The 27,731-nt window shown below is 50.1% G+C and overlaps 1 protein-coding gene across 16 annotated transcripts in view; it reads left to right on the plus strand.

Annotated features, from left to right (window-relative positions):
• Positions 1–27,731, plus strand: part of MAP4 (microtubule associated protein 4) — a 153,032-nt gene that overhangs the window by 42,185 nt on the left and 83,116 nt on the right. For 13 of the 16 annotated variants that reach the window (XM_066991024.1, XM_066991020.1, XM_066991012.1 and 10 more), the window contains exons 3-4: positions 7,874–8,130; positions 16,393–16,458. In XM_066991024.1, coding sequence (XP_066847125.1) covers positions 7,893–8,130; positions 16,393–16,458 — 304 coding nt within the window. In that variant the 5' untranslated portion in view covers positions 7,874–7,892. Of the gene's footprint in view, positions 1–3,149; positions 3,354–3,384; positions 4,014–7,873; positions 8,131–16,392; positions 16,459–20,126; positions 23,263–27,731 lie in introns of those variants that run through there. The other 3 variants (XM_066991029.1, XM_066991014.1, XM_066991016.1) reach the window with 3 other exon arrangements.

Below are 27,731 nucleotides of genomic sequence, written 5' to 3' on the forward strand. Positions count from 1 at the left end.
ACAGGTTCCAGCCAAGATTTTACTCTAGTCGCTGTTTTTGCCCGTATTCCTGCCCGTTCACAGGCTTCCTCCGACTGTCCTCTCCCAGGCAGGGCAGCGGTGCTCGGAGCTTCGTTATCTGCTGGGCTCTGTCGCAGCCCCTCGCTTGCTCAGTGTGCACGTTCCGTTATCCCTGGCTGAACAGGCTGCAGACAGCTCGAGAACCTCAGGAATTGCTTCGAGAACCTCAGGAATTGCTTCGAGAACCTCAGGAATTGCTTTGCACCGCGTGCTGTTGGTCAGAGCTTGCTCGGGCCGTTTCTCTCCGCAGGCCCCCTGCTCCAGGAGACGCAGCTCGGGTGGGAACAGCAGCCTGAAGGCGAGGTGAGGGAACGAGGTGGTGGCCTGGGGAGAGAAGCACAAGGAGCGAGATAGCAGACGTAGGAAGGGGAAGTGATTCTGAGCGAGCCGTGCCGTGCCGTGCGGAGGCAGCAGCGGCTGAAGCTCCGTCTCCTCTGTGAAGTCCCGCTGGCAAGCTGACCTGCAGGTTCGCGGAGCCTGTCTGAAGTGAGCAGCTAAAGCACCGCGCTTATCTCGCGCGGCCACGAGCTGCTTGTGGAAGTGAACTGAGATTTGCATCGGGCCTCTGCAGCTATTTCGTGGTTAGTGGTGGGCGATTCAGTGGTGCTGACTGCTCTGTAGCAGCCCCGGCTCACCTTGCAGTGTGCCTGGCCCCCCGTAGTCTGTTTCCGCGGTACCCCCACGTCCGTCTCCCGTTCCCAGCCTGCGAGAATTATATTATTATTATTATTGATGTTCACTCTGATTTGTTGTCGGTATGGATTTGGAAGTTGAGACTTCCCATCTGTTTCATGTACTTAACCAGAAAGCCACTGATGAAGTTGTCCTGAGAAGTGATCGTGCGAGTGCTTTGCCTGGTGGTGTAGCAGTCCTAAAAGCAACAAGTGCCCCCCAAAATGCCCCAAATCTGCCTGCTCTGGACTCGCCATTGTTCTTCTTTCTCATGAAGAAGGGAGGCAATTGCGGCGCTGTACAAGCACCGAGGAGCTCTCTTGCTGCATTGCGTGTTGTCTGCAGGAGAGCGTGGTTCTGTGTGACACCGCTCTCGCTAATCCTGATGCTGACGGCTGCAAGTCCAAACGTGCATTGAAGTCGGTCAAAAAATCGTATGTGTGGCGGGTTGTGTCAGCGGCCCGGAGCTCGGTGCGGGGCTGGTGGCGGCTCAGGGCAGGGGCTGGGAGCTGCAGAGCAGGGGAGGTACCGGCTGCACCCCCGTGGCAGCAGCGGCTCCGGGTTAAATTGGTGTTGGATTTTTGTTATGTCGATGCCTGTGGTTGTCCACTGCCTAGCAGTGTGGTGCTGTACGTGATAGCGGATCCTTCAGCTCGTCTAGGGCTGCATGAGGCAAAGAATCGTCAGCGGGTCAGGAGAGGGGACCCTGCCTCTCTGCCCGTGTCGGTGAGACACCCCTGGGGTGCGGGGTCCGGTGCTGGGCCCCCGGTCCAGGAGGGAGCTGGACGCGCTGGGGAGAGCCCGGTGCGGGGCCAGGAAGATGCCGCAGGGCCCGGAGCCCCTCTGCTGTGAGGAGAGGCCGGGAGAGCTGGGGCTGCTCAGCCTGGAGCAGAGGAGGCTCCGGGGGATCCCGGCCGTGGCCGGCAGCACCTGCAGGGAGGCGCCGAGAGGCCGGAGCCGGGCTCTGCCCGGCGGTGCCCAGAGAGGCCCGGAGCCCGGGAGGCTCCCCCTGCCCCCCAGCAGCACGTCCGTGCCGGGCGGGTGCCGGAGCCCTGGCCCAGGCTGCCCCGAGAGGGGCTGGGGGCTGCTCCCTGCACAGCTCCAGCAGCGCCTGCCCGTGGGGCTGGGCGCCGGCTCCGGGGGCTGCTGGAGCACGCCTGGGACCAGAGGGACCCGGGGGGGGGCCTCCAGCTCCAGCCAGGCTGGGATTCTGTGAAAATAATGCTTTTCCATCAAAAGGTAAAGGTCCCTGGACCTGCGTTTCCATACCTCTGAGAATGAGCTTCTAGTAAATTCAAGTGACTTCCTGCAACGTGGAACACCCACAGAAATGAAGCCCAGGTCCAGCCCTGTTTAAGTATTTTGGGGAAAAAAAAATAAAATAACCCCCTTGGTTCAGTTTGTGCATAAAATAAAAAAAAGAAAAGGAGGTCACAGACTTGGTGTGTCTATGCACAAAATGTAAGCTGTCAGCAGTGCCGTTCGTTAGTGTGCCCTCTTTTTGGGAAGATTAATGCAGGCGTCCTCTTCATGTGACTCCCTTCAGCTACAGCGGCGGCGGATGATGACTTCGCGTCTCTCTGCTCCCTGCTGCCCTGTTCCCTTCTGCCTCAGCGCCCGCCGCGAAGTGCTCCTGAGAGCCTCAGCTAAGAAGAGCAGGCTGACCTAGGGCGAGAGAAATGGAAGGATGACGGAGCTGTCTGTGTCTCCCGGTCGGAGACTGCTCTGCATGGGGCTGGGAGCTAATTTTAAAGGAGCGAGGGGATCTGGTGAAACAAAATACCTGCTGATAAATCCCCGTGTCGGTGTCCCCTCTGAACAAGACCAGGAGAAATGTTGCTTTCTTTCCTTCTCCTCTTAGACGTACTGCCCTTGAGATCGCACCTCTTTGCCGTAAGGGCTGCTCCCACTTTGCTTTGGTGGGGGCCATGCATACTGGGGATACTGCCGCTAATTACCCAGGCTGTTTTAATTGGAAGAGGGGAGGCTGGGCGCGGCGAGCGCCCTGCCCTGTGTGTCTGGCGAAGCGCGGTACCTGCTGCGTGCTCCTTGCTCGGGGGAAATCGCCTGGTCCCCCTGCCAGAAGGCTGAGGGAAGTTGGTCAGCGCCTCGTGCCAGCTGTGGTTCCGTCGAAGCAGTGGACGGGCCTTCGAGTATCGTTTTTGGGGGGCAGCGTCCCCTGTGCCCACGTGCCTGTCTTCCCCTTTCACCGTCCCCAGCCGAGATGCAGGGAATCTGGGTCAGGCTGCTCATAAATTTGAACTCAGACTGTGCATGCCCAGAGGCGTGTGCGCCGCCGCGCAGCGAAAGCAGCTCCAAAATGGAAATACAAAGTTCAGGAAACAAATTCCACTCTTCCCTAGATGGGAAGCTAGAGGCGGTGGCTTATGCAAGCGCTGTTTGTGTTGCTCCTGCCTGCGGAGGGCGGCTGCAGGAGACCAAGCTTCTTGAAAGTCGCTCCACTGGGGTACTTAAAGGAAAACTTCTGCGGGGAATTGCCAGCCGGATTTCTTTCTAGGACTCCTGAGTCCCGACTGCAGACCAGGGCAGGCAGCCTCCACCTCGCCGATGGCAGGCTTGACGTGAGCTGCTGGGAGCGCCCGGAAAGGAGCTCGCTGCAGGTGGGGGCTGAGAATTGGGTAAATAGCAGGAGCTGTAGGACAAGGGGGTCCGTGATACGGGTAACTGGTGGAAACAGCGCTGCTGCTTTCGGCTCGGCTACCAGAAGATGGCTTTGTGTGGAAACGAATAGGTTGCTCACTGGGCACACAGATTCTGAACACAAAGCGGAACAGATGGGGCAGATACTGGCTGTAACGGACCAGCTGCTGCTGGAACACGAAGAGGCCTGAACAAACCATTTTTGGGAACAAAAGTGAGTAGAAGGAGTATAATTGATTCGCTGTGGAGTAATTTGAAGATTTCCTGGAACAGATTGAAGAACGCCAGGCTACCGGAAAGCTCTCTTCCTCGTCTGCCGTACAGCTGTCCCTGCGGGGCCGCTGGCACCACGGTCTGCTCCTTCCCACACCTTGCCCCTGAGCGCAACGCCTGCTTGACCTGGCGTTCCTCGGGGAGGACCTGGCTGTCCTCTGAGGCCCTTCAAGAGATGCAAGCCTTGAGTCACGCAGGCTGCTGTTACACCATCGCTTGTTACTCCCTGTGCCACTTAGCAAACATCAGGACCGCCGCAGCTGTCTTGCAGATGAAGAATTATTGAATATTTTTTTAACTGCTGCCTTCTGAAACCTCCGTCACTGCTCGGTTTTCCCTTTCATCTTGTAAGTTAACATCAGAATTCTTATTCCGAGTGGTCCTCGGTGTGCCTGGCTCGCACAGCTGCGTAACGCCATCGAGGGGTGTCTCGGTGGATGTTCCTGAATGCCTCCTGCGCGCAGCTCACTCTTTTATATGGAGGAACGTGGTGCAGAAAGCATCTGTCTTCCTAAGCTGCTCAACACGTGGTTATTTTTCAGTTTTCTTCTACCCTTGTGCAGAATCTGTGCAGCGTCCTTACTCTCCTTCTGTCTTAGTTAGCTGCGAGCCCTGGTTAGGACCGGGAGCCTGGGAGTTGGTGGTTCAGCTGCTCTGACACCTGAGAGTGTAGGCAGCAAAGAAATTACTTCTGGTGTTAGTTTAGGTGTCCTTTCCTTCTGCCTGGACTGTTGAAAGCTTCCTGTAGCCAGTGCAGTGCTTTGGGCAGGGGGCAGCCAGTTATTTGCTGGGTGCTTAATGTGCCAGAGAGACTGAGTCTTTATTTGCTGCAAAATGCAAAGCGGCTTTTATTAGTTGCATAGATTTTTTTTTTTAGTCGTTTCTGCATTCCTTATTAAGTTAAATATAGACAAGGAAATGTCCTGCTGATAAGTCTGCGTAACCTCGTTATTATTTATTTTTCCCCAGAAACTAGATTGCTTCTGTGTCCCGGTCCTACGTAGGTCTGAAATGGAGACGTCATCAATGCTACCTTATGGCAACTATTTATTGTGGTACCACTTTTTCCTTTAATCGGGAACAAAAGCTACAGGATGCGAATCACGCAGCGGCTTGGCATGGAATATTCGGGTGCCAGAGGACGATCTGGGTGGGATCAGCAGTGACTCGGGTTTAGTAACTCCAGTTGGCTTCCCCAGCGCGTTCACGCGGCGCCTCCTGCCATTCCCGGCGCTTTGGAGGAGTTTGCTGTGTTAATTGGAGTGCAATTGTTTAGGCTTAGAGGAACGATGATGGAATATCTCAGTGGAGCAAGACCGAGGTAATTTCTAGGCCATCAAAGTACTGCTTAGGAGCTTTCTCTGACTGCAAACCAGTGATTACGGCGGTACGCGTCCACGTGCGGCCTGCTGCTGGCTGTAGACGCCTTCTCGGTTTGGATCGTGCAGGGGAGGGGATGCTAAATGTTACAGGGCTCCTCTATAGAGCAGTTAGGTAATAGTTTCCATCGGAGTGGGAGGATGGGAGATGTCTTGCTGCTTGGACAGACCCTAAATTAAGCTGTCAAGAGGAAATGCTGCTAAAAGGCCCCTCCTGTGCTCGAAACCAAAATAGCAGGAACGTTTAATCTGAAGTGAACGTGCGAATGTTGTGAGCTGAGAGCTCGGTTTACTGACTGTAATCTGTTGCTGGTGAGCATTTGGGGTGGGGTTAAAAAGAGAGGTTTTCCTAAATGCCACCTGCACATTGTAAACCTGGCTGTGCTGGTGTCGGTGCGGGACCAGATGATGGCACAGTGAAGGCCGTGGCGCACGTGGTCAGAAGCAGCCTGCCCTGGCGTGCCTGCTGTGAAGGACAGGAGCTGGAGTCTTCTTCTGGAGCCTGCTGTGTTCGTGCCAGCCTCTGCTTGTCGGTTCCCCGGGTTGTTGGATGTTCTGCAGCTATTTCCGCACCTCAGTCTTGATCCTTGCATCATGAAACAGCTTGTTGAAGATGTTGAATACTGGTTTTCTTCCTTGTGCTAACTGAAACCTTCAGAAGAAAAGGCTGAAATATTCCTAGTGTCAAACTTTTTTTGAGATACTGCTCTAAAAGCCAATGTGTCACTTGGAAGTTGAAAGCAATGGAGGACGTGGTTGCAACGATGGCCGTTTACGGTCCCCATTTGTTTCTTTGAGGACTGGCCAGTGCAGAGCAATTGATATTGAGCTATTGATAGCAATAACCCTTCAGCTTTGGCCCTGCACAAAGGGCTGAGAGCTCCAAACCTTTCACCTCCAGGTTTCCAGTGAGCGGTAACTCTGGTGCCTTTATCTAACCAACAGGACCAACAGTTGCTGCTTGGAGTCTGATCCGACTTGAAGCTTGACCTTTTATTGTTGAAGGGAAGAAAAAAGGTTTTAACTGAATTAGTTCCCCTAATATACTTGCATGTGATTCTGTAGACACCAATATCAATGTAAAACCATTGTCTGTAAAGAATGCCAAGCATTGCCTTCCCCGGGCTCGAGCCCGTAGGTATGTCAGTGGCTGTACGCCGCTGATGAAGAATTTCCCGTAGTTAAGGAGTAGGAGCCTTTGTTTTGGAACAAGGGGTCTGTGTTCTGCCATCCCAGCGTAAGGCGGTGACCCCGGAGCGCGGCGTAGCGGCCGCCTGGGTCGGCCCTTCGTTAGCGGCGCACAAACGGCCATTGTGCGTGCGGCTGCGCGGGTGCCGTTCTGCGGGCGCACCGCGGCGTCTGTGGCCCTACTGCTGCTGGTTCCTGACGTGGCTCCGTGGTTCCTGTACTGGGAACTGGCCACGAAATGATGAACCGCTTGAGCTGAACTCCTTCGCATCCTTTCGTTTAGGTGAATTCGTTGTTGTTGGAACTCTAAACCTTCCTTCCCAAACCTTCCTTCACGTCCTTGTCCTGTATTGATTCTGAATGGGGCGCTCCCGCCTCGGCTTGCTGGGCTCCTGAAATAAGAGGGCATCTTCCTCTTAGAGAGGTTATTCGGTGCCGGTTGTGCACCTGAGGAGCGTTGCAGTGCTTGGCATCACCTTGCTTTGCTCTTCCAAGCGTAGACGAAAATTCAAGGAAGCCGAGTTCCTGTAGCAGGAGTTGTAAGTATGCTGGTTCAGATGCTAATGGCCCTTCGGTCTTTGCCTTTCACAACCTGATGGTTTCTGCTAAAGGCTAAAATACATGAATCGAGCTTTTCATTCCTCTGGTATGCTGGGAGCACTGCCTGTGCACAACTGGCCTGCGAGGAAGTTCAGAAATGTGCCTTTTGCCAGGCAGAAGCGGTGGGCTTTTCTTCTTTGTGCGGCTTCAGATTCGCTTCAGCTTCTGTTGGGTCTTTGCTAATAGCTTTGTAAGGATGAAATCTGAGAAAATAAGTGTGTATGGGTGTGTATAACTGTTTATCGGTGTATTTCTTATGTCAACCTGAACGCCTTTGCTGCAGAGCAGTTGAATTGGGTTAGGTACATCTTCTGTATAGTGTGAGGAACTTAAATTGAACGCTGAGATATAAATCAGGGAGGAAAAGGTAGATGGTGAGTCTTTCTCCTTCGTGTTCCCAATTTGTAGCTTTGTGCGTGACGTGGATGTCTATACTCCACTATATTTTTTTCTGTGTAAGCATTGTTAAAATTTCACCTTCCAGCACAAATCCCAGGGCTGGATTGGGTTTGTGGGTATTAGCAAGGTTTGCTGAGGACAGAAACGCCCAGCTGGACCCTATCTGCAGGATCAGAAGCATCCCTGAAGTATACATCAGAGATTATGTAAAATCCTAATCTCCATAGGGGAGGCTGGGTGGAGTCCAGCCCCAGAACTAAATTCGCTTGCGTCACTTGTCTTCCTGCTGCTGGGGATCTGTAATTAACTCGCAGATCTGGGGCAGGGCACAAATCAATATAAGATTGTGTTTGTGCTGGCCAGATTTTTTTTTTTTTTTTTAAGGTTCTGATAAAACATCACGTGGTCGGTTTTACTGCCCGAACATGACACGATTCGGGTGATCTGGCTTGTTTGTTTGCCTCTGTAGGGTGGTGGGGGTTTGTAAACATCTGGGAATTGTTGAGCACTGAAGTGACTGTTACTTCTCGTGTTAGGTATCAGGAGGCGCACTGCTGACAGCAAAACTGAGCGTGCTTAAAAGGTCTCTTACTAAAACATGCTTGTTTCTTTTTCTTCTTTCTCCCCAAATCGCTTTGTAGGTTGCAGAGGTGCTAAAACATGGCTGACTTGGATCACAATCTCAGTCTCGCGGACGCTCTGACAGAGCCACCTCCTGAGATTGAGGAAGAAGTGAAAAGGGACTTCATCGCCACTCTGGAAGCAGAGAAGTTTGACGATGTGGTTGGAGAAACAGTAAACAAAACAGACTATGTTCCTCTGCTGGATGATGACGATGCAAAAGCTGGGAGCCAGGAACCAAAAAGCAAAGCCCATGCAGACAGCATTCAGGTGGAACGTAAGTGTCTTAGTACAGAACAGAAAGCTTCGCCGCGTAGCATCGCAGAACGCTTTTGCTTATTGTGTTACTGGTAGGCCCCCTGAAGCAGGACTTCCATGTGTTGCTGGTTTTAGTCTGAACAGTTTATTTTAAGAGCAAAGAACTGAGATCAAATTTATCTCTTCTTCTGCTCTGCCTTCTGTTCGGTTCTTCAGCCTGTAAAATAAGCGATCGTTCCTACTCGGCAGAAGACGCTCTTGCTTAGATGAATGCTTTGGGGGCTGCCTGGGGCTTCTCAGAGAAAGCACTGCCAGAAGGGCGTGAATGCTGCTCTGTTGTTACATTTACAGCCCTGTCCGTCTCAAAATATTAGGATAGTGCAAGGTTTGGTAAGTGCCACTCCAGATAACAGCAAGTCCAAGGCATAACGATCAATGACCGGCATAAAGATGGAGACGAAGGCATATTATGCCTTCTTTATGGAGGCATAAAGATCAGCTGTTGTTGCTGGTGCGGTCTGCAGGTTGGTATCTTCGCAAGGCCCCTGCTGCTGTGAGCTTCAGCCTCGAGTGCTTAACAGCTAAAGCTGCTTCTGTCCGCTGATCCAAGGATCTGCTTGTTTTGATTTCTTGCTGCCATGTACATGCTGCACATGTACATACAGTGAAAAGCGGTGGTGTATCTGCGGTGGTGTATCTACCGGCTCTCAACACTTACTGGCCCAGCTGATGTTCACTGGTGTCAGTAACCTTATCAGAAACTACTTAGAAAAAGGAGAGGTTTAAACAGAGAACTTCCCTGGCTGGATAAAAAGAACAGTGAGATGTGAGGGGTCCTCCACTGTTTATTCCTCAGCAATTTTTCCCCCTCCCCCTAAAACTAGTCACCTTTGATATGTAGTGCTTTGACTTCTGTTTATTTTTCCCCTTGATCTCTGCCATGTTAAAAAAAAAAAAAAAAAATTGCTCCTAAAGAGGTAACCTGGTAATTTCTTTCAGAAGTTTGTTTTTTTTTTTTTTTTGCCTTAATCTTCCTGCTCACTAATGCTGAGGAAGGTGGGAAGTACAGAGAACTGTAACGATCACCCGTCAGAATAAATAAGACCTCCAGGAGCATGGAGTGGGGATTTACACAAAGGGAATTTCTGCTCTGTTTTAAGGCACTTATTTGCATTGTTTAGAAGTGAGTCAGGTGCCCTGTAGTACAGAAAATGTAATTTAGAATTTTCCTGTGCTAGCATAGTTCATTAAATTGTAACAAACAATTAGGAAGGAAGGAAGTGGGCAGAGATTGTAAAACTCGGAGCTTTGGTCTATTCAGATGCGTGTTATCATATTCTATTATAGGAACTCTAATGACAGCTATTTTGTAGCTCAGCGTTGCAGAAACGCGAAGACTTGTTAACATCTTTGCATGTGGTTTAAGGAATATTTTAAAACAACTCCTTATTCTTTAAGTTGCAGATTCTAGACTATCTCAGCACCAGAATTTTCCAGTTACTGTTAAAATCATTGTATTACCAGCTTAAAGTAAAAGTTCCTTAGATCCCCCCAGATGTGCATCCCTTGACCAGTACCATCGGGACTCGGTATTTCAAATAACTTCAGGCTCCTGAAGCAGGTGTAACGAGGCCTTTTGGGCTTGCTCGGTAATTAAAACTCGCTGAGCTGCCCTGGGAGCAGACTTGGCAGGTCCTGGGCAGGACGGAGGCAAAGATTTGAGAGCGCCGACACGTCTTTCCTTTGGGGCAGGCACTACCCGTATGCATCTCCTGGCTTTTCCAACCCCCTCGTCCTCCCCAGCGCCTCTCCTGGCTGCCGGTGTGCTCGAGCAGGGTTTGTTTCTCCTTGCTCGGCAAGGGGGGCTGCAGTTCCTGCATCTGTCTTCCCGGTCTGGAGATCGGTTTCTCCCTTTTTTTGGGATAGCTGGAGAACAAGTCTGAGCATTATCTAAATCTCTGGCAAGATCAAAACAAGACCGTAACTAACAGAACTGGAGAGCTTGCTTGCTTGGAGGGGATAAGATAATGGTTTTCAGCTTTGCCACCTCGTACGGGGCGGTCGGGGTTTGCCAGGCTCCGCAGTTCACGGTGGTGTCAGTTTACTGCAGGTGAGTCTTAGCATTTGATCCTGTTACGTCTTAATTTGTCTAATCTGGTTTTCCCTGAAGCGCTAAGGATCCCTATTTCTTCTGTGAGATTTCTTCCGTGTTTATAAATGTTTTTTATAAAAAAAAATTGTAAACCTTGACGTCCTTGTTCTTGCTGGGGCTGTAAAACACGCGAGCCCCAGGTGCGGGGTGAGGCTGTGCAGTGAGGGGAGGCCTCCGCTGCAGCTCCTGGGGGCGCTGGGCGCAAAGCTTCTGCCTCCCCCGCTGCCCAGCGCCCTGCTCTCCTCGGGGAGAGGAGCAGCAGTCGTGGATGGGGCTCTTCAGCCCCTGCCTGTTAGAGTATTTATACTGAAAGGCACAAATGTGGTCCGACAGCATGGTGTCGGCTACTGACGTTGCCTTTCCCCAGTCAGAAGAGGTTTCATCACGCGTCCTGTCGGGCTCGAGCTATTCCATCGCTGCTTGAGGATATTTTTTTTTCACTCTTTTCTGAACCCGGGAGTCAGATCAGGCAAGTGTAACGGTCAGATGGGCCCCAGCTTAGACCAGTAAACTCCAAGCGCAGAGAGATAAAGAGGAAGAAAAGGTGATGAGCAGTTGTATGGTCAACTGAATGTGTCCCAGGTAAAGCTTTAACTTTAATTCATTTCTAAAGTATCATTGGAAAGGGTTTTATTCTTTCTGGCACCTGGCTGGACATCGTAACTTGGTGAATTCTGGGGTAATCCTCTTAGGACTGTGTGGTCTTTACGTAATGCTGAAGGATTGCGATGGGCGCATGCAGGGCTTCCTGTGCTGTTTGCAGCTAGCTTTCCTCACCACTTCAAGTCCAAGGTTTTGTCCCCAGGAATTTGGGGGATGCTGCAGAGCTTCCCACTGAAGTCGCGGAGCAGTTTCCAGGTGAACACGAAGGCAGCTCTCCGTTGGCTTCACCTAAAGTGAGGGCTGTGCATCTTTGGGTGGGAGAGAGCGCCAGCTGAGAGGCAAAGCAGCGCTGTAAGAGCTTTCAGCAGGCAGCAGCGCTCCTGCGCGATGTATTTCGGGTGAGGACCCACACTGCGTTTCTGCACGGCTGGATCGTGTAGCTGGGGACAAAGCTGGGTCTGCGCCGCAGTCGCTCGTGGCCTCGGGCGTGTTGATGAGGACGTCCACGTCCTGCACTCTTACACTCGCCCAGCTCCCTAATCCGGAGGTGATTTTTAGAGGAAAGCAAATCCTGGGCATGGTGCGAGTGCTGGAGGAAGGCCTCTGGATTTGCTATGGGCGGTCATGTTGGGGCTTCTCAAGCGCGCGCGCCGCCACGAGATGGCTCTGCTGGCGCTGCGCAGTGCTGCCGGCCGGACCCCGGCTGAGCTGAGCTGAGCCGAGCCGAGCCGAGCATCCTCCTGGTGCGGGAACAAATCCCAGCCCCAGGGCCTGGAACCTGGGGCCGAACCGCAGCGCTCCCCTCCTGTCGCTTCCCTTTCCGCAGTAGGAGCGAGCCCCTCTCTTGCAGGGGACGGCAGGCCTTGCTTTTGCAGGGATGAAGCTGAGGACAGAGTGTGCCCCACGTACCCCTGCGCTTCAGAGGGATTAAAAACGGCAGCAAACGTCAGCTACTTGTATGGTGATCTCTTACGATGCTTTAAATACCTTCTGTCTCTCAGAGTCCCTGTCCCCACCCTGCACAGGTTGGTAAAACCTCTGGTTAGCGTGAATCTTTGTACAAAACCAAGCGGTCTGAGCTCTTTAATCTGCCCCGTGCCCCTTACAGGGGGTTTCTGTTGGGCGCTTTGTACCCAAAGTGTGCAGGCAGCCCCGAGAGGCCAGGCGCTGCCCCGCTGCGTGCTCCTGAGCAGTCCTGCGAAGCCGCCCCGCGCCCTGGGTTGGTTCCTTCCTGCTGCTCGAGGAGCAGGGAGCCTTAGGCGTCGTCTTGATAAGCCGAAGTGTTCTTGACATGTTTTCAATGCTTCCTGAAGTAAAGTGGTGCACTTGATCTAGCTGGGTTAGCTGACAAGGCAGAATGATTTGATTTTTTTCAGGGCAGTCGTTTTGCACGGACTTTAGGATCCCTGGGGTAATGCTGGTGTTCAGACGCCCTGGCGTCCCAGAAGCACAGAACCTAGCGAGCCTTGGTTGCCTTTAAAGCCAAATTGTCTTTAATTCTGATGGTTAGAAGGGGAAGCTTGAAAATGTGATCCGAGTGCTTACATCCTACGGGAATGCCGTCAGGCAAGCCGAGCTGTAAGCCGCCTTACGGCGACTCCAGGAGATGAGCTTGACGCCTGTTCTGAAGCTGTTTGGAGGCAGAATATTTAAATGTCTGAACTGAAGCAGCCTAAGCTGCTTATTTCAGAGTTTCCAGCTAGTTTTGACTGCGTGGTGCACAGTTTATCGGCACCTTTGTTCCCACCCATGTCTTTTATCCGAGCTCTCTGACAGGCTGCATCCAACCAAGCCTGCGCGCCCGAAGGAGCGACAGGCTGGTGAACCGTGGAGCCGAAGGGGCCGTGTCCGCAGCCTGGCCGCTGGGCTCTGGTGTCCTTCGGGCCTCCGGTATCCCCTGGGTGCTGCGGCACGGCCGGTGGGAACGCGCTGAGCTGCGGTTACGTTGCCGTGTGCGCCGTGCCCAGGCACCCCCGGGGATTAGGGGTTGTATCGGCACTGCCCGTTTGCTTCAGATTATGGGTTTAGCAAATGCTGCCTTAAATTTGTTTATATAAAAACAATCCTTTGATCCACCGGCCAGATGCAAATACCATCTTGTGATTCTGATGAGGATTATGTAGTTACAACATCTTGACATGGTTTTTGGTTTTAAGCAATTTAGAATATGAAGGGGAGGAGCCCTGGCCCGGAGGCTGCCGGGTGCTCTCACACTTGCGCTCGCTTACCTAAAGTAAATTTGATTGCTCCAAAGGAGCTGACCTTCAGAGGCACAAAAATCAAAGCCTTCCACTGCTGGGAGTTGTTTTCATGGAAGCGCGTGTTTGATTTGACCTGATTTTCTGGAAGCTCGTCTTCCAAAGGAGCCAGACTGTAAAGGAAAGCACTTCACCTGCTCCTCATCCTGCCAAGGCAGCGCGGAAGCACGTTGCGCACGTGTGCTTGGCTCACCTTCAGGGGAAGGTCTCTCCAAATCGAACACTCAACTGGCCTAATTAAAATGAGGTTTTGGGCTCAACGGTGGGTTCCCAAATGAGCAGAAGACTCAAGCGCCGTGCCTTGAGTAACATTTTGGTGGCTTTTTGCTTTCGTTTTATACTTGCAGAGCCCTTGGTAGGGGAGGGTGCCTGGTCCTGGCTTTGATAACAGAGCTGGCTTGGATCGCTTGCTACCTAGGGGGTCAGTCAAAATGAAAGTTTTCTTCAGATGAAGTGTTTGTTGTCTGGATAGCTGAAATGCATCGAACTGCCACGAGCACCGCTGGGTGGAAGCTGTCCCCAGGTGCGCACAAGCTGGTCATCCACGCGCTACCAGCCCAGGCTACAGATGACCACTTTTGCAACCTGAAGCGAGTATTAAAAGTAAGCAGACAGACGGAATTTGCAGTATCTAGTCACGTTTGCAATCAGCCAGAGTCCTGGTTTTAAGGCATAAATAAGGGCAGTGGCACCAGGAGCAGAGACCTCCCAGCGGCCGGTCGGCTGAGCGAGGCGTCACGTTCACATTCGGATGGCACAAAGCACGGCGTGATCGTGCCCAGCCTAAACCAGAACTCGTGCTCAAGTTTTCGCTTGCAGGTTAAGCTCCTGAAGCGTCCGTGGGTGGCAGAAATGGGGCTGCTGTTCACGTCCCCCACCACAAAAAGACGCATGGCACGTTTGTTGTGACTGGAGACTGGAGCCTCCAAAGCCGCGGCTGTAGCGGCGCCGCCAGCGCCTTCATTAAACCAGTGTTATGGCACCCGCTTGAGCGGGGCTCGAGAGAGCTCACAGCTCCTGCACTTGGGCTGAGCAATGGCTCCTGCATAGTTCCTTGGAGATCCCTTGTAAGACCCCGCTGTTCCCCAAGAGCCCGGCCTTCCTCTTGGCGCTTGCAAAGCTGTTGTGCGAGCCACCCCATGACCCCGATCTCTCCTTGCGTGATCTGATGAGCAAATCCAGGGACTGGCAGTAGGTCTCCCAGTTGCTGGCTCAGCCTGTTCTACTGTTACAGTAAGTACCAGACCTTGTGAAGACTGACAGCAGGAGGAGCTGGTGTGTTTAACTGCTAAGAAACAGGTCCAGGGATTCCTGTAGTATTTTCAGCTACTTGAAAAGGATGTAGGTGTATGTTTTTCTATAAGCTGTCTGGCAAGTTCATGTTGGATTTCTGTAAAACACCAGCATGAGCCACTGAAGTAACTGGAAAGACTTCCCTTTTGCTTCACCGCGAGTTGGGTGAAGCCCTGAAGTGCTGTGCCTGGCGTCCACTGGTGACGTGGCTTTGTTTTAAAATGGCTTGGGCTCAGGGAAGGGACAGCAGCATCTCCAGCTGGCTTTTGGAGAGTGATTTGATCTGAATGGCTTTTAGGTTTCTGTAGCCATTAGGCTGAGGAATGGCTCACTGTAAGCAGAACAAACGTCCTGAGGAGCTGAGCTGCTGTTAGGGCTTGTGCCGCTTGTTAAGCTTAACTAACGCTCTACGGTGTCGTTCGTGGAGTGATTTCTCCCATTTTTCCAGTTCTGAAACAGCATAAATTCACGGAGATTAAGATGAGCTTATTGACGAAATTAGAGAACATCTTAAGATTTGGTGCTTCTTGCAAGAACAATGCATTTAATTTATGTAAACGGCCTTGTAATGTTCACCTGTCCTGGGGGTGCTCTGCAGAAACACCGTGCTGCTGGCAGCCTGCACCAGTACTAATACTGGCCTAATCCAGCTGCTTCTGCAAGGACCACAGTCTGATCTCACGTGCTAAAAATAGAATAAATCCTCAAGCAGTTTGCCAAATTGGTCATAGTTATTGACTCTCAGCAGCCCAGCGTAAAGGTTAGGGGGAGAATATAGGATTTCACCAGCGTATTTTGATGAACAGGAAAAGCTGTTTGCTTACCAGAACAAGAAGTGTACTTCTTAAAAAAAATCATGTTACTATGTGTTAATTAAATTCTGCCCATTGAGCAGATGGCAAAGTCGAGACTAGAGCTCAGTTCTTTGATTCTGAAGTGCCTCAACTCTCACCAGGTCTCGTGTTGCTGCCAAGCTGTCCAAGTTCAGTGCGTGAATCCCAGTGCCTCTTGATTTTTTTTCTGTGTTGGAACAAGATTAGGAACTGAGAATATCCTCGAATGTATTCAGTCCTGTAAAGAGTAAACCTCCTGGTGGTTGTTGTCTTACAAGCTTTTGTACTTGGTTGTCTTCCACCCCGACCTGCCCCTCTCTAAGTCTCTCCCTGAAGTTTGCTTTAGCGATGTGCTGTCGAAGCACAAATGGAGGTTTTCAGTCCCTGGCAGAAGGTGGTAGAGGGTGAGGCTGATGGGTCTGTAGTTCCTGGATCCTTTTTCTTGCTGTTTTTGGAGATGGGAGTGATGTTTGCTTTCTTCCAACCTTCAGGAAACCCTTCCAGTCACCATGAACCTCTCAAAGATAACCAGGAGTGGCCTCACAGTGATGTTGTCCAGCTCCCTCAGCACTTGTGGGTGCAGCCCATCAGGCCTCAGGACTTCTAAAGAGCACTTGAATGACTAGAGGCACCGGGCACCTCTGTGTGTGCTCCATTTGGAGTAAAGTTGCTTTAGGAAGTCAGACGTAAGCATCTTCAGAGTAAATCTTGTGCGGAGGATTACAAGCTTTTGACTGAAAGCAGCCTTTTCTTTCCAATAAGTATTTCTATGCAGCGTAGCAAAAAGGACCTGTATTTTTAGAATAGGATTAAAAATCACAGAACACCCCTTAAAGGAAATCCGGAGTCCCAGTGGTCCAGTGCTGGCCCTTAGGAAGGCTTTGTTTGGGGTGATGGTACGAATAGCTAAGCTTCTCGTTCCTGCGCCTTCGGTCTCCATCGTGGGAGCGGGTGCTCCATGATTGAACAGCTTTTCCTTTTGGGTTTCAGGGTGCACAGGCTCAGTGCCATGCGGGTGCCTTCATTTTAGAAGTGAATCTGGGGAAAAATCCATAGCTGTGTTTGACAACACCAGTGCTGCTCTGTTTCTTGGATTAAGATTGGTTTCATCCAGTACCGACGTTGCCTATGATTTGTTGCAGATACTTCAGCTTCTGGGCCAACGGTTCTAGAAAATGGTGACCATGGAATAGAAGATCACCGCCCAGGTAAGTGCCTAACGTCCGAATGCATCACATCATTGCCCGTATCTGTCCTTGGAACAGCTGTAACCTCATTTTGACCAAATGCAGTCGTCTTTAACTAGTATTTCTCCACAGAGGGTTTTTTAAATTAAATATTTTGTTTCAAATTCTTCATAAATCTTCCATTTTCTTTTGGGTTTGAAATTGCTTATATGCATAAAGTACTCCACTCTCTGAAGGCACTGTGTACGTTATCCATGGCCAGTGTTGGGAAGGTAACATCTAGGGCACGGATACCTTGATGGCTTTCCAGGGAGTCCATAACACTCATACCTGAGCTCTATCCTGACCCTTACGACTTCTGTTCCCAGTGAGGCTGACGGTGAGGTTTCTTCTGAGTACGTCATCCTTTGATGCATTTTTTTCATTCACTACATAGCTGCCAGTGAAATTATGCTGCTCTGATCATTCCGCAGCTCCTCTTGTGCTTTTCCAGCTCCTTCCACCCTAAACTGCCCTTCTGTAAGTTGCTCATAATAATTGCTGTAGCAGTGAGCTGCCAAAGCTGAAACCGAGGTCTTTGGAACAGCAGGAGGCCGCCTTATTCTGCAAGAAAACTTGTTACGAATTAAGTGGACCAATATTTCAGACTTGTAAGGAATCTGGAAAGGAATTGATCTTGCTATCAGCATAGCATATGCTGGAGTTCGTTGTCTTTAACAGTTATATTTAATGACAAATGCCATTTCGCTCCAATGGGATGTTCTCGCTTGGAATCAGCTTTCCTATCAAATTCCAGCCAAACTCTTCAGTATGAGCAGTACTGAGCTCCGAGTCTGTACGTATGAGCCGCTGGAAACTTTCTTATTTTTTGGTGGGAAGGGCGTGGGCTTTGACAGGCCGTAGATAGAGCTGACTGTCATCCTGGAAACGGTAAGTGCTTTTCTCGTGGTGTCCCTTTCAGTGATCTCCAGCTCAGCTTTAGCAGGCCAGGTCATCGCTAAGACTTGCGATGTTCCCGGCACTCGCAGCCTTGCTGGTCGGTAGGTGCAGCCCCGAGACAGAAATAATCCAGGAGATCGTGGTGAATTTAACAGGAGTGGGAGAGACAAGGATGAATGAAAAATGCCTTTTTTTTCAATTCTAGTTAGTGTGTTCGTATTGAGGATGGGAATTTAAAATGTGAGCTGTGTACTTAATTTGCCATTGTAAATCTGGTCAGAAGAAAGCAGTGCATCTTTTGTAATTTAGTGTAAAACTGAAATTAAGGACACTTCTGAACCTCCCTAAGGATGCTTCCTCTCTATTTAGTACGTAATAAAATCAGACTTACGACACGTCAGGTATAACTACTTAAATGCATTGGTATTTTTTTTTATTGAACTTGTGAATTTGTGTTTTAAAATGGTTGATACTTTTTAATACTAGCTTTCTGGAGGTTTAACTCTTCACGTGCTACATGCTAACAATTTTGATCAAAGATACTTTTATGTGTCTGCAGCCTTTTAATTTATTCATATGTTCCATCTTTGTGGGGTGGGGTTTAATTTTTTTCATGTTGAAGACTGTCTAAAAGTGACATCAAAGTGGTAGAAACAGTGTGTCAAAAGAGAAACAGTCACAGGCATCAAGTTAATGAGGTTTTTCCGAATAAGAGAAGATCTACACAATTACTTCATGGTTTCTTTCCCCCTGCCCTCTTCCATATGGAATAATTAAAAAAATCAGTGCTTATGCGTTTGAGAGTAAGTGATAAATGCTAATTTTAAAGCAGCTAGTAGAGATTTTTTTTTCAGAGAGTTGAAGAGTTGATGCTCTGCAGAAATAGAGGGAAGTTGTTCCAGGGCAGGTGACAGACTTCGGTAGGGCCTGCTTCTGCGTTTGGGAGGTGGTGCTGCCTAAATCCTTTTGTCCCTGGCCGTAAGCCACCCTCAGTTTTTGGCTGGCTTGCTTGTTTTCAACTGGATCTGCTTCCTGATCTGTCTTTTTGAAGCTGAGGTGATTCTCATGGATTGTGCAGCGTGGGCCCGTTGCAGAGGTAGGAAAGTAGTAGCTGAGAGCGGCGTAAGGACGATGCTCCCAGAACCCAGCTTTCTGCCGGAAAAAGCTGTGCTAAGAGCTACAGAGAGCTTTTAAAAGCAGAGCTGTGTTTGGGCTGGATTCTGAAACGCCTTAGGTAAAGGGGAAAGCCGTAGTCAGGCTGTTTGAAAATACAAACGTCTGCTTATCGCTCTGGGCTAGGTCTCCCAGGAAGCATTGCTACACGTTTTTCACCTATCAAATAAAACAAGGTGTTGACTTGTTAATGTTTTATTGCATGCAACATAATCTACAGACATCTGGTGTATGTGCATGCAGAGGCTAGAATTCGGGCTGAAGTCTTAGTGCTGCGTTGGCAGCCCGCGCTGCCTCCTGACCGGCTGCCCCGCGCGAAGTCCTGCTAATGTAGAAGGTGGCGTAAATCCAGAACGACTCTAACACGGGCAAAACCGATGTTAACCTCTGAATTATTGCAGCATGATGTATTTACACGGCAGCTGTAGGGATGTGCGGAGCTCGGGGTTTCAGGACGTAAAGCAGAGGTAGGGAAGCTGCCTTCACGCTGCCTGTGCGTGAGGGCCCCGAGCAGCCTTCGTGTCGTGCTGCCGCGGAGAGCCGGGGCCCGGCTCCTGGCAGGGCTGAGCCTGGTGGGGCACTGGGTTATTTGGGTTGGGGGGGGGGGGTGTGGCTTGCTTTGTTTTGCTTTGCTGAGAATTGGAGAGCTGCAGACCAGGAGCTCGGGCTCGGGCCCTCAGCCTGCCCACAAAGCCTCTATCGGGTTTTTCTTCCTTATAAGGACAAATAGGAGAGCAGGCCTTCGGGGCCAGGCCCCGCACGGCTGTGGGGAATAGCTGGTGGTCGCTGGTGGGGGGAATAGCTGGGGGTCACTGGTGGGGGAATAGCTGGGGGTCACTGGCAGCACGCAGGTAGTGGGGTCGGGATGACAGTTAACCTTCACCATGCAAAACGAAAGCTACAAAGTGCCTGGTAAAACTACAGCAGGTTTAAAGCAAAATACATGCAAGTAACTTCTGAACAGTGCAATGTTTGCAACTCCTTATTGCAGGATATTTGCCCAGAGTTCGAAGGAATTATATAAATATTTTTAAAAATGATAAATTTCTGGAAAGAAATCCATCAAGGACAATCAAATGGATTAATCTGATACCTCTCATTCTTGTTGGAAGATAAGTAACCTGGGGAAGTATTGCTCTCGGGTCCATACTTCCCCTAGATGGACTTTCTCTCCAAGCCAGCCTGCTTGTCTCTCTCTCCTCTGAGATCAGGTCACAAAAATAGTTTGTAACTGTTTTCAGTGCAAATTGTGCTTACAAGCAGCATCCTGAGCTGCTGCTCTCTTGATAGCAATTTGTCACTAATCTTGATTTATCACAGCTAATTTCTGCATGTGGCACGATGTCATGCCGTAGCATGGCTAGTGATGTATTTTCGGACACTTGTAAAAGCAAAATATCACGTGTCTCTAATCTGGCTTTTGGCAAATCTCCTGGCTGCACTAGATGAAATATTGCTTGTTGTGCAGTGTGCTACCTGAATGTTCATGTTTACTAATGACTTGCGCTTTTTTGCCCCTTTCCCCATCCCTTTTCCCTCTCCTACTTCTTTTCCTCTCTTCTATTTTCTCCTCCTAGAAGCCTAGACTGTCTCCTAACACTGGGGCTGCCACTGTTACAAGACCAATGTACTTTTCTACCTGCCATTACACTTCTAAAATCTTCAGCATTTTACAGAGCTCTTGCTTTACATCCTTGGACTTTACGTGTAGAAGAAACCAAAGGGTAGCTGTGCTGTCGGCCGATCAGCCCTTCTCCTCCTCCCTCTGCTCTGCAGTGCTTGTTGAAACCTTCCTTTCTTTGTGTAAGCACAAATGTGCATGATGGTTTTTAACTGCACTATTTCAGCACTCCCACTGTATTCAAATCACAACTACAGCTCCATTTTCAGTTCAACCACCTTTAAATTTAATTTAAATCCTTTTTTCATGGATGCTTAATAACAGAAGGTTTGCTATTAAACTTAAAGTTGTGCTTTCATGTGGATGGGTGCACCATGACTGCAGCTCCTCTCCCTTCTCCCCTTGCTCACCACAGCCTAGAATAACGCTACTTGCCTTTATCCCTGCTGCTTTGAAACCTTCTCATATGAGGTTTTTATCTTTAACAATGTCGTCATCGTCAAAACGAGTGTTTCCACTTCATAACATTTATTATGAAGACTTGAAAAATAGGTTAGGAATAACCCTGTTTACCGAGGTACAAGAGGTTCCTCTTTGGTTTGTGAGGGATGGAATGAGGGATTCAAGCACTTGCCATCAACTGGGAGTATAAAGGAGAATGACCAGCCCCAGCTTCTTGCCTCCGTAGGCTTGCTTTGTTATTGTGCTGCCTCTCACAAACCTTGGAGGTAAGCCTTTCTTTAACTTTGTGCTTTTAGCTCCATTTTGGTATGACAGCATACTTGGATGAAATTTTACCTGCCATGGAAAAAAAATCTGTCAAAAAATCTGCCCCTTCCAACTCCGAGAGAAACAAAAGACCCGTGAACAAGTTGCTAAATCTAGGCTGAAATAGTTACGGCAGTTTCCAGCAACATCAAAAGGAACGTGCCTGTTTGAACCTGAAGCAGAATTGCAGGAGGTCAGCCAGCCCCTTGCAATTCCTGCTGTCTCCAGAAGTATTAGTTACTGCCATAAACAGATAAAGTTCAGGAGAAGGGAATAACCGAGAGACTACCTAGTATTTTAAATGAGGCAAGCTCAGACTTTTCTGTAGATCAGTAAATGTTTTCTTTGAGGATAGTAGTGTTGTGCAGTTAAAATTATCAGGTACTGAAGGCAAGTCAAGTGCAGGATTTATTTAAATCAAAATCCAGAGGCAGAACATGATTCTCCAAATTGCCAAAAGCTCTTATACAGAGAACTTGGCCTAAAAAAGAATTCACTTTGTAAGAGAGTGGCCTGCACGTGAACGTTCCCAGTGCCCTGCTAGTACCTGACTGCGTTGTGGCGCTGGCCTGCTGATAATTCCCTGCGAGAGTATTGCACCGTGAGTGAGTGCTGGAGTTACACCACCTCGAGGTTCTCTTTGAAGCTCTCTCTCAGATAGCGACCCAGCCAATCTTGATGACTTTTTGAGCCCTCGCATGCTCCCACCCAGGGCGAGAGCGCCCAGAGTTGTCGCAGTGAGTGGCGTGTCATCAGCCTGCTCGCGATGGGCGGCAGGGCCCGAGGCTTTTGTTCTCTAAGTCGGTGGGAACTTCACTTGTTAGCAGCTGATAGCCTCGTGGTGCCAATTTGCTGGGCTGAGAACAGCAGCACTGGGACAATAGCCGTGTACCTACAAGCCAGGCTCCTCTCCTGGCAGCCACCACGGAGGCGACATGAGGCCTGCAGCCGCTGGGCCCAGCCCGTGACTGAAGTACGAAAATGGCCGCTGCCTGCGGAGTAGAGCCGGAGTGGTGACTGGGACTCAAGCCGCAGTGGCAAAGAGGGCCATGAGAGAGTGTCCCCTGCCTTTCTGGTGTTACTGGAAACGTGCTGTGTGGCAGCATGAGGCCAGCAGCCTCCACCTTTGGGCAGGCGGTCGAGGCCTTGCCAGAGCCCCCCTGGTGCGATGCAGTCGTGTGTGAAGCAAGGAGGGGTGTTTGGCCCTTTCCTCTTGGCATGAAGCGCTTTCCTCCTCCCGTTTTTGGTTCCCATAAAGAGAGATGTATTTTAAAGACCTCCTGTAACTACCTTTTAGCATGGCTGATTCTGGAGGAAGGCAGCATCGCTGCTAGCTTGCAGGCATTTTAGCTTGGTGCCACGAATCATTCTTTCTCACCTTTTGCCTTAAGTGGGCTTAGCCACCAGTGCCCCAGAAACAGAAAGTAAATAATAAATTAGAGGAATTTTCAGACTGAGTAACAGAAGCTTTCAGAGACTCTTCCCCCGCAGTGCTTTACTGCAGCGGAGCACAGCGATGTTTTAAAGCCCTGCTTAGAGGGAGCTGCTGGCCAGCTGTGCTCGCTCTGCGCGGTGGCGGCGGTGCTGAGGAGGGCTCAGCACAGTGGGGTCAGGCTTGCGACCATCCATGAACCGCCACCGCGTCGCCTCAAGCAGAGCAAGGGCCGCTAATGAAAGCGGGGCACCCAGGGTTCAGTCGCTGTCGGCTGCTCACGCTAGCACGAGTCACTCATTCCATCACACCGTCACTTTTCCCCCATATCTTTATCCTTGTTCCTTTAAATGTCATTAGGTTTACGTTGACTCGAAAGTGCAGATAGAGGAAGAGCCGGTTGGTTCTGTGTCTCTGTGACGGCCTAACTTACCACGAGCCCTGTGATGTGACAGGGGGGCTTTTTGGGGCAGAAGGCTCGTGTGGCTGTGCTGGGGCTGCATGCTGTGCGGGAAGGAGGGCGAGGGGAGGTGGGGATGCTGGGGGGTCGGTGCGGCGTGTCGCGTCTTCGGTCACCCCCAGAAAATGTACACGCACCTTGCTGAAAACTTAGTGCAGTAAATTAATATGCTAGAGAGTGTGTCTTTATTTTTGTATGTTGTTTCCCAGAAAGCTGGGTAGCTACCAAATGTATTACTCTGTTTAAATCTCATGTTATTTTGTCCAGTTTCGGAGGTAATGCAGTATTTTCAGAACATACTATAACTCCTCTGTGCTAATGAGCTTGTCTGCTGTCACTTCTGATTTTTCTCAGATTCCAATGCCTTGTATGATGTGAAGCTGTGTATCGCTGTTGAATAAACCACCGTAATAAACACTTCAAACTAACCTCTCACGAGTGGTACTGTGGTGAGAATCTTGTTGGGTTGTGCTGCTTGTTCACAGTTAATACCTGCAGCTCACTGCATGTCCTTGACTGACCACCCTGCTGGTATTTCTGGAAGAGGTGACGGCTTAACCTGGAATACCTTGCTGTTGGGATGGATGCTCGTAAACATGTCCATCAAAGAATCAGTTCAGCTTGCGCATTAAAACTGAAATGCTTTCGGTGAGACGCGTGATCTTGTTGTTTTAAAGGGGGTGCAGGAGTAGAAGGAAGGGAAGTCCCGTCTCAGAGTGCTCCAGCAATACTGGGTGCTTGCTTCCGTGAGACGGATGCTCACTTCCATGGGGCACATGCAGGGCACTTAAAATCTGCACGTATAAACTAGCAAATAAATAACATCTAGTGCTTGTGGCGCTGCGGTGGATGCACATCTGGTGGTTTAAGGTACCTGATTTTGCGAGGATTTACACAAAAATGACGTGTCTGTGGGAATGGTAATCTGCGTTTAACAATCTTTTGGAGTATTTTGATGAATGCAGTGGGAGCATTTAACTGCCTCCCTAGCAGTCTTTGCTGCCTCACTAGTTTAACTAACCCCCTTCACTGATGAATAAGTTGCTTTTAGAGGAAGTTTTTATTTAAAAAAACCACATACATTCCTTGTGTTTAGTATCTTGAAAACAGGACATTTAAAAATGTGCTTTTCTTATTAAAGCTATTTATCCTCTTTCACCTATCTGCTTATTTCACGTATGGTATGAGGTTTTATTTATAAAGGCTCTTCAGACTTTGTGGACTTCAGGGAGAGAGAGCTCTTCAGGCTTTTCAAAATGGGTCTGGATCCAACCGTATTTGCTGAAGGAGAGTTGTTTTGTGCTGCTTCAGTCTAAAGAAAGCACGAAACTGAATAATTCAAAAGGCTCCTTTAGTTCTTCAGACTGGCATGACTAAGAGTTTTTGTGTGCATCTGCTTGATCTTTTGGGGGTACTTATTTTTAGGACTGAGGAGGAGGCGGGTGAAGGTGGGTGTCTACGGAGCTGGTCGGCAGCCCTGGGGGCAGAGGCGAGGGCTGTTCCTGCTCTGTTTGCGCTCCGGCTCCTGCCGAGGACGGTGCGCGGCAGGCGGAGGCGTGCACCAGGGAGCTGTTCCCCTTGCTTCTGGAGGGTAAGTGTGGAAAAGGAAAACTTCTGCTCTGCAGTGCAGGGCTCCGGAGGAGCCGGTGCCTGCTCACCTGAGGAACCCTTGCAGCTTTCTTCACCTGGCGAAGGAGTTCAGAGTAGCACTCGGTGTAATCTCAGCCCATGAGCAGTACAGAGAGCTGGAAGGAACTTTCCAGCTGTTGAAGCACTTGCAAACACTGTGGTACTTGAGACATTTGGGGTGGAGTTCTGCTCAGCACAGAGGTTTGTGTGGAACACCTCATCACTCTGAAGAGCCCCTTCCGTGCGCTGGGTCAGGACAAGGCCTGCAAGCTGCCGTGCAGGGCGCTGGGGGTGGCCGCAGGCTCTGGGCGCTCCCCACGCAGTGACGGAGGACTTTGAGACCAGCAGGCCGCAGACGTGTCACCTGGATGTGCGTCTCATCCACACAGCTCTCCTGTGTTGTCTGACAGCCCGCTAGTGTAACGTACCCGACAGATACCAACTCTAAAGCTGTTTTGGGAGCTGCTTTAACAATAGCTCTTTAAGCATGCATAACGTTCGGTGGCAGCTTAGCTCTAAAATATGACAGACCTGTGCTAAAAGAACTGCATTTAAGAGCTCTGCATCCTTGAACCTCTTGCTTATCCCCTCCTCAGGGAGTCGAGTAGTCACATTTTGGGTAAACCTGGTGTCGATGTACCTTGACTACAGTGAAGGATGATGTCTCAGGCAATTGTTTGTGCTAGCAATTTTCAGCATCCTTCCTTCTGTTACGATGTTGGATGTTTTGGTGAATATCCAGTTCAGAATACTGGTTTCGTGTGCACCTTGAAAGAACAGTATGAATTTTTGATACCATGGGAATAGCTCCTTCGAAAACCCCTGACCTTGGAAGATGAAATAGGGGAAATATATTCCTCTGTGTCGAGGAGGAGCCAGCTGCTACTAACACAAACTCTTTTTGCAGATGAAAGTTTAGTGTGAGGAAGCTTAGATGTGGTAGTGCACCTCAGAGGTTTTTGGGGCTTAGCTGTCCGTTTCATGAAACTGGATGTGTCCACTCGTGACCACTGCCTTACTGCCACAATGCAGGACAGTCCTCGGTGAGTAAGGCCCATGGCACACCTGGAGCGTTTTTGCCATAACCATCTGATCTAAATTTTTTCGTCTTCTGGATTTCATCATCTGAATGTTGTAAATCTTGCACTTTTGCAGGGGCTTCCTACCAGAAATACTTGATTTAAAAGGCAGAGCACTTATTTCTATTTTAAATTCAACCAACTTCAAGCTAGCAATACTTTGAGAGATTTACTTCCAGTGGTAAGATCAGCTCTCCTCGTACTGCTGTAAAGGATACCTACGTTTGCACGTCAGATGAACGTGGGCATCCCTCTGTTGGCAGTGAGCAGCTGTAGGTCGGCTCGTTCATCGTACCTGTGTTAGGTGTTGGTGGGTCATCTTGATTACAGAATACTTTCTGAATCTGAGGGCCCAGAAGTGCATCATGATACGCAGCTGTGTGCATACATAATCATGACAAAAACCAGGCTGCTTCTGAGGACACGTGAGTGTTTTCAGATTCTGGAGGGCTCTGCCTCCTAGAGACAAATCTGAAAAGCTTATTTGGATTTATGCAAAATAAATTACAAGTTCTTCTGAACTGCAGCGTAGTGCCTACTCTAATGCCTGTGCCTTTGCTTCATCCAGTGATCTGGTGACATGTTAGATGCTCTCCTGTCAGTTTCCTCAAAATACCGACACTTCTCCCTGTTCCGGTGCCTTGCATGGGCAGCAAGAGAGATCTCACCAGTAACTTGCTTGTTACGTCCATGCCTATGTATTAAATAGAAGTAACTTCTCATCATCAGACTGCTTAAAATTAGTAATTAAGAGTTTCAACACATGTTGAAGTTTCAGTTCTAAACCCCAAACAAGTCCTGCGAAGTGTCATTAAAGACCAGTGAGCATGGTTGCTGGTGTCCAGCAGGGCGGAGAGCTCTCTGGGGCATGTGCCATGAGCAGCGTCTTGCAGCGTAGGAAGTTGCCTGAGAAACAGCGGAGCAAGTAAGGGAATGTTTTACGGTGACAACGTCCTTTATGTATACTGTTAAAAAAATATATATTTTTTTCTGAAACTTCTTGGGTCTATTTTAAATGTGGTTCAGAGTCTTGGCGCTGTGGTTCAGCTTGCCATTTTGGTAATTGTAGTGAATGCCTGGGAAAAGAAAATAATAACAGGAAGCTGATCATTGCTACGACTGTCAGATCTTCATCCCACTTCTACCCTGAACACGGAGCAAAAGCCCAGTTTCTCTTTTGTCTCTTCTTGCCACTGCTTTGTGGAGTCTCTGCATCAGTGTCCTTATTTCTTCTCACTACGGTCCTCTAATTGGCCTGTCCCTAAGCTTTGTGACTTTCCCAAATGCAGTAGTAAGGGAATAAATGGATGCTGCTGGTAGTGGATGTTTGGAGCTGTGAAGTCATCCCTGACCGGTGACAGGATGCAGATTAAGGAAGAAGCACGGAGGGGCAGGGGTGTTAACCACAGATAAAGCTGCAGCACCCACACTGCCTGAGCTCACGTAGGCGCTGTGGCTGCGTGCGGGGTCATAGGAGCCTGGTGCTGGGGGTTTTGGAGGCCATCCTTACGCTACAGCTGGCAATTCCCCTGCACACGCTCCCATCGCAGGGTTCCCCCTGGGTTTCTGTTTGCCCCTGCGCCATGCACTGATCCCTTCTGCGACACGGGAAGCAATTCAGCAAGTGTAAAACCCACTGCCAGGAGGGGCTTTTTGCCAGCACGGTAGTACTGCATCACCTGGGGGCTGCAAGGTTCAGCAAATTGCCGTGTTATTCATAGAGTCATAGAACAGTCTGGCTGGGAAGGGACCCCCAAAGCCCAGCATGGTTCCACCCCCTGCCGTGCCCAGGGCCCCCTGCCCCCAGCCCAGGCTGCCCCCAGCCCCATCCAGCCTGGCCTTGGGCACTGCCAGGGATGGGGCACCCACAGCTCCTGGGGGCAGCCTGCGCCAGGCCTCACCGCCCTCACAGTAAAGAATTTCTTCCTCGTATCTAACCCAAACCCGCCTTCATTTACCTTAAAACCATCACCCCCTGCCCGAGAGTCCCTCCCCAGCCCTCCTGCAGCCCCTGCAGGCACTGACGGCCGCTGTGAGGTCTCCCCGCAGCCTTCTCTTCTCCGGGCTGAACAACCCCAACTCCCTCGGCCTCTCCTCACGGCAGAGCTGCCCCAGCCTCCGAGCATCCTCGTGGCCTCCCCTGGGCTCGCTCCAGCAGCTCCGCGTCCCGGTGCTGGGGGCCCCACAGGGAAG

The sequence above is a fragment of the Anser cygnoides genome, chromosome 2 (genome assembly GCF_040182565.1).
Source record: "Anser cygnoides isolate HZ-2024a breed goose chromosome 2, Taihu_goose_T2T_genome, whole genome shotgun sequence".
Classification (NCBI taxonomy): Eukaryota; Metazoa; Chordata; class Aves; order Anseriformes; family Anatidae; genus Anser; species Anser cygnoides.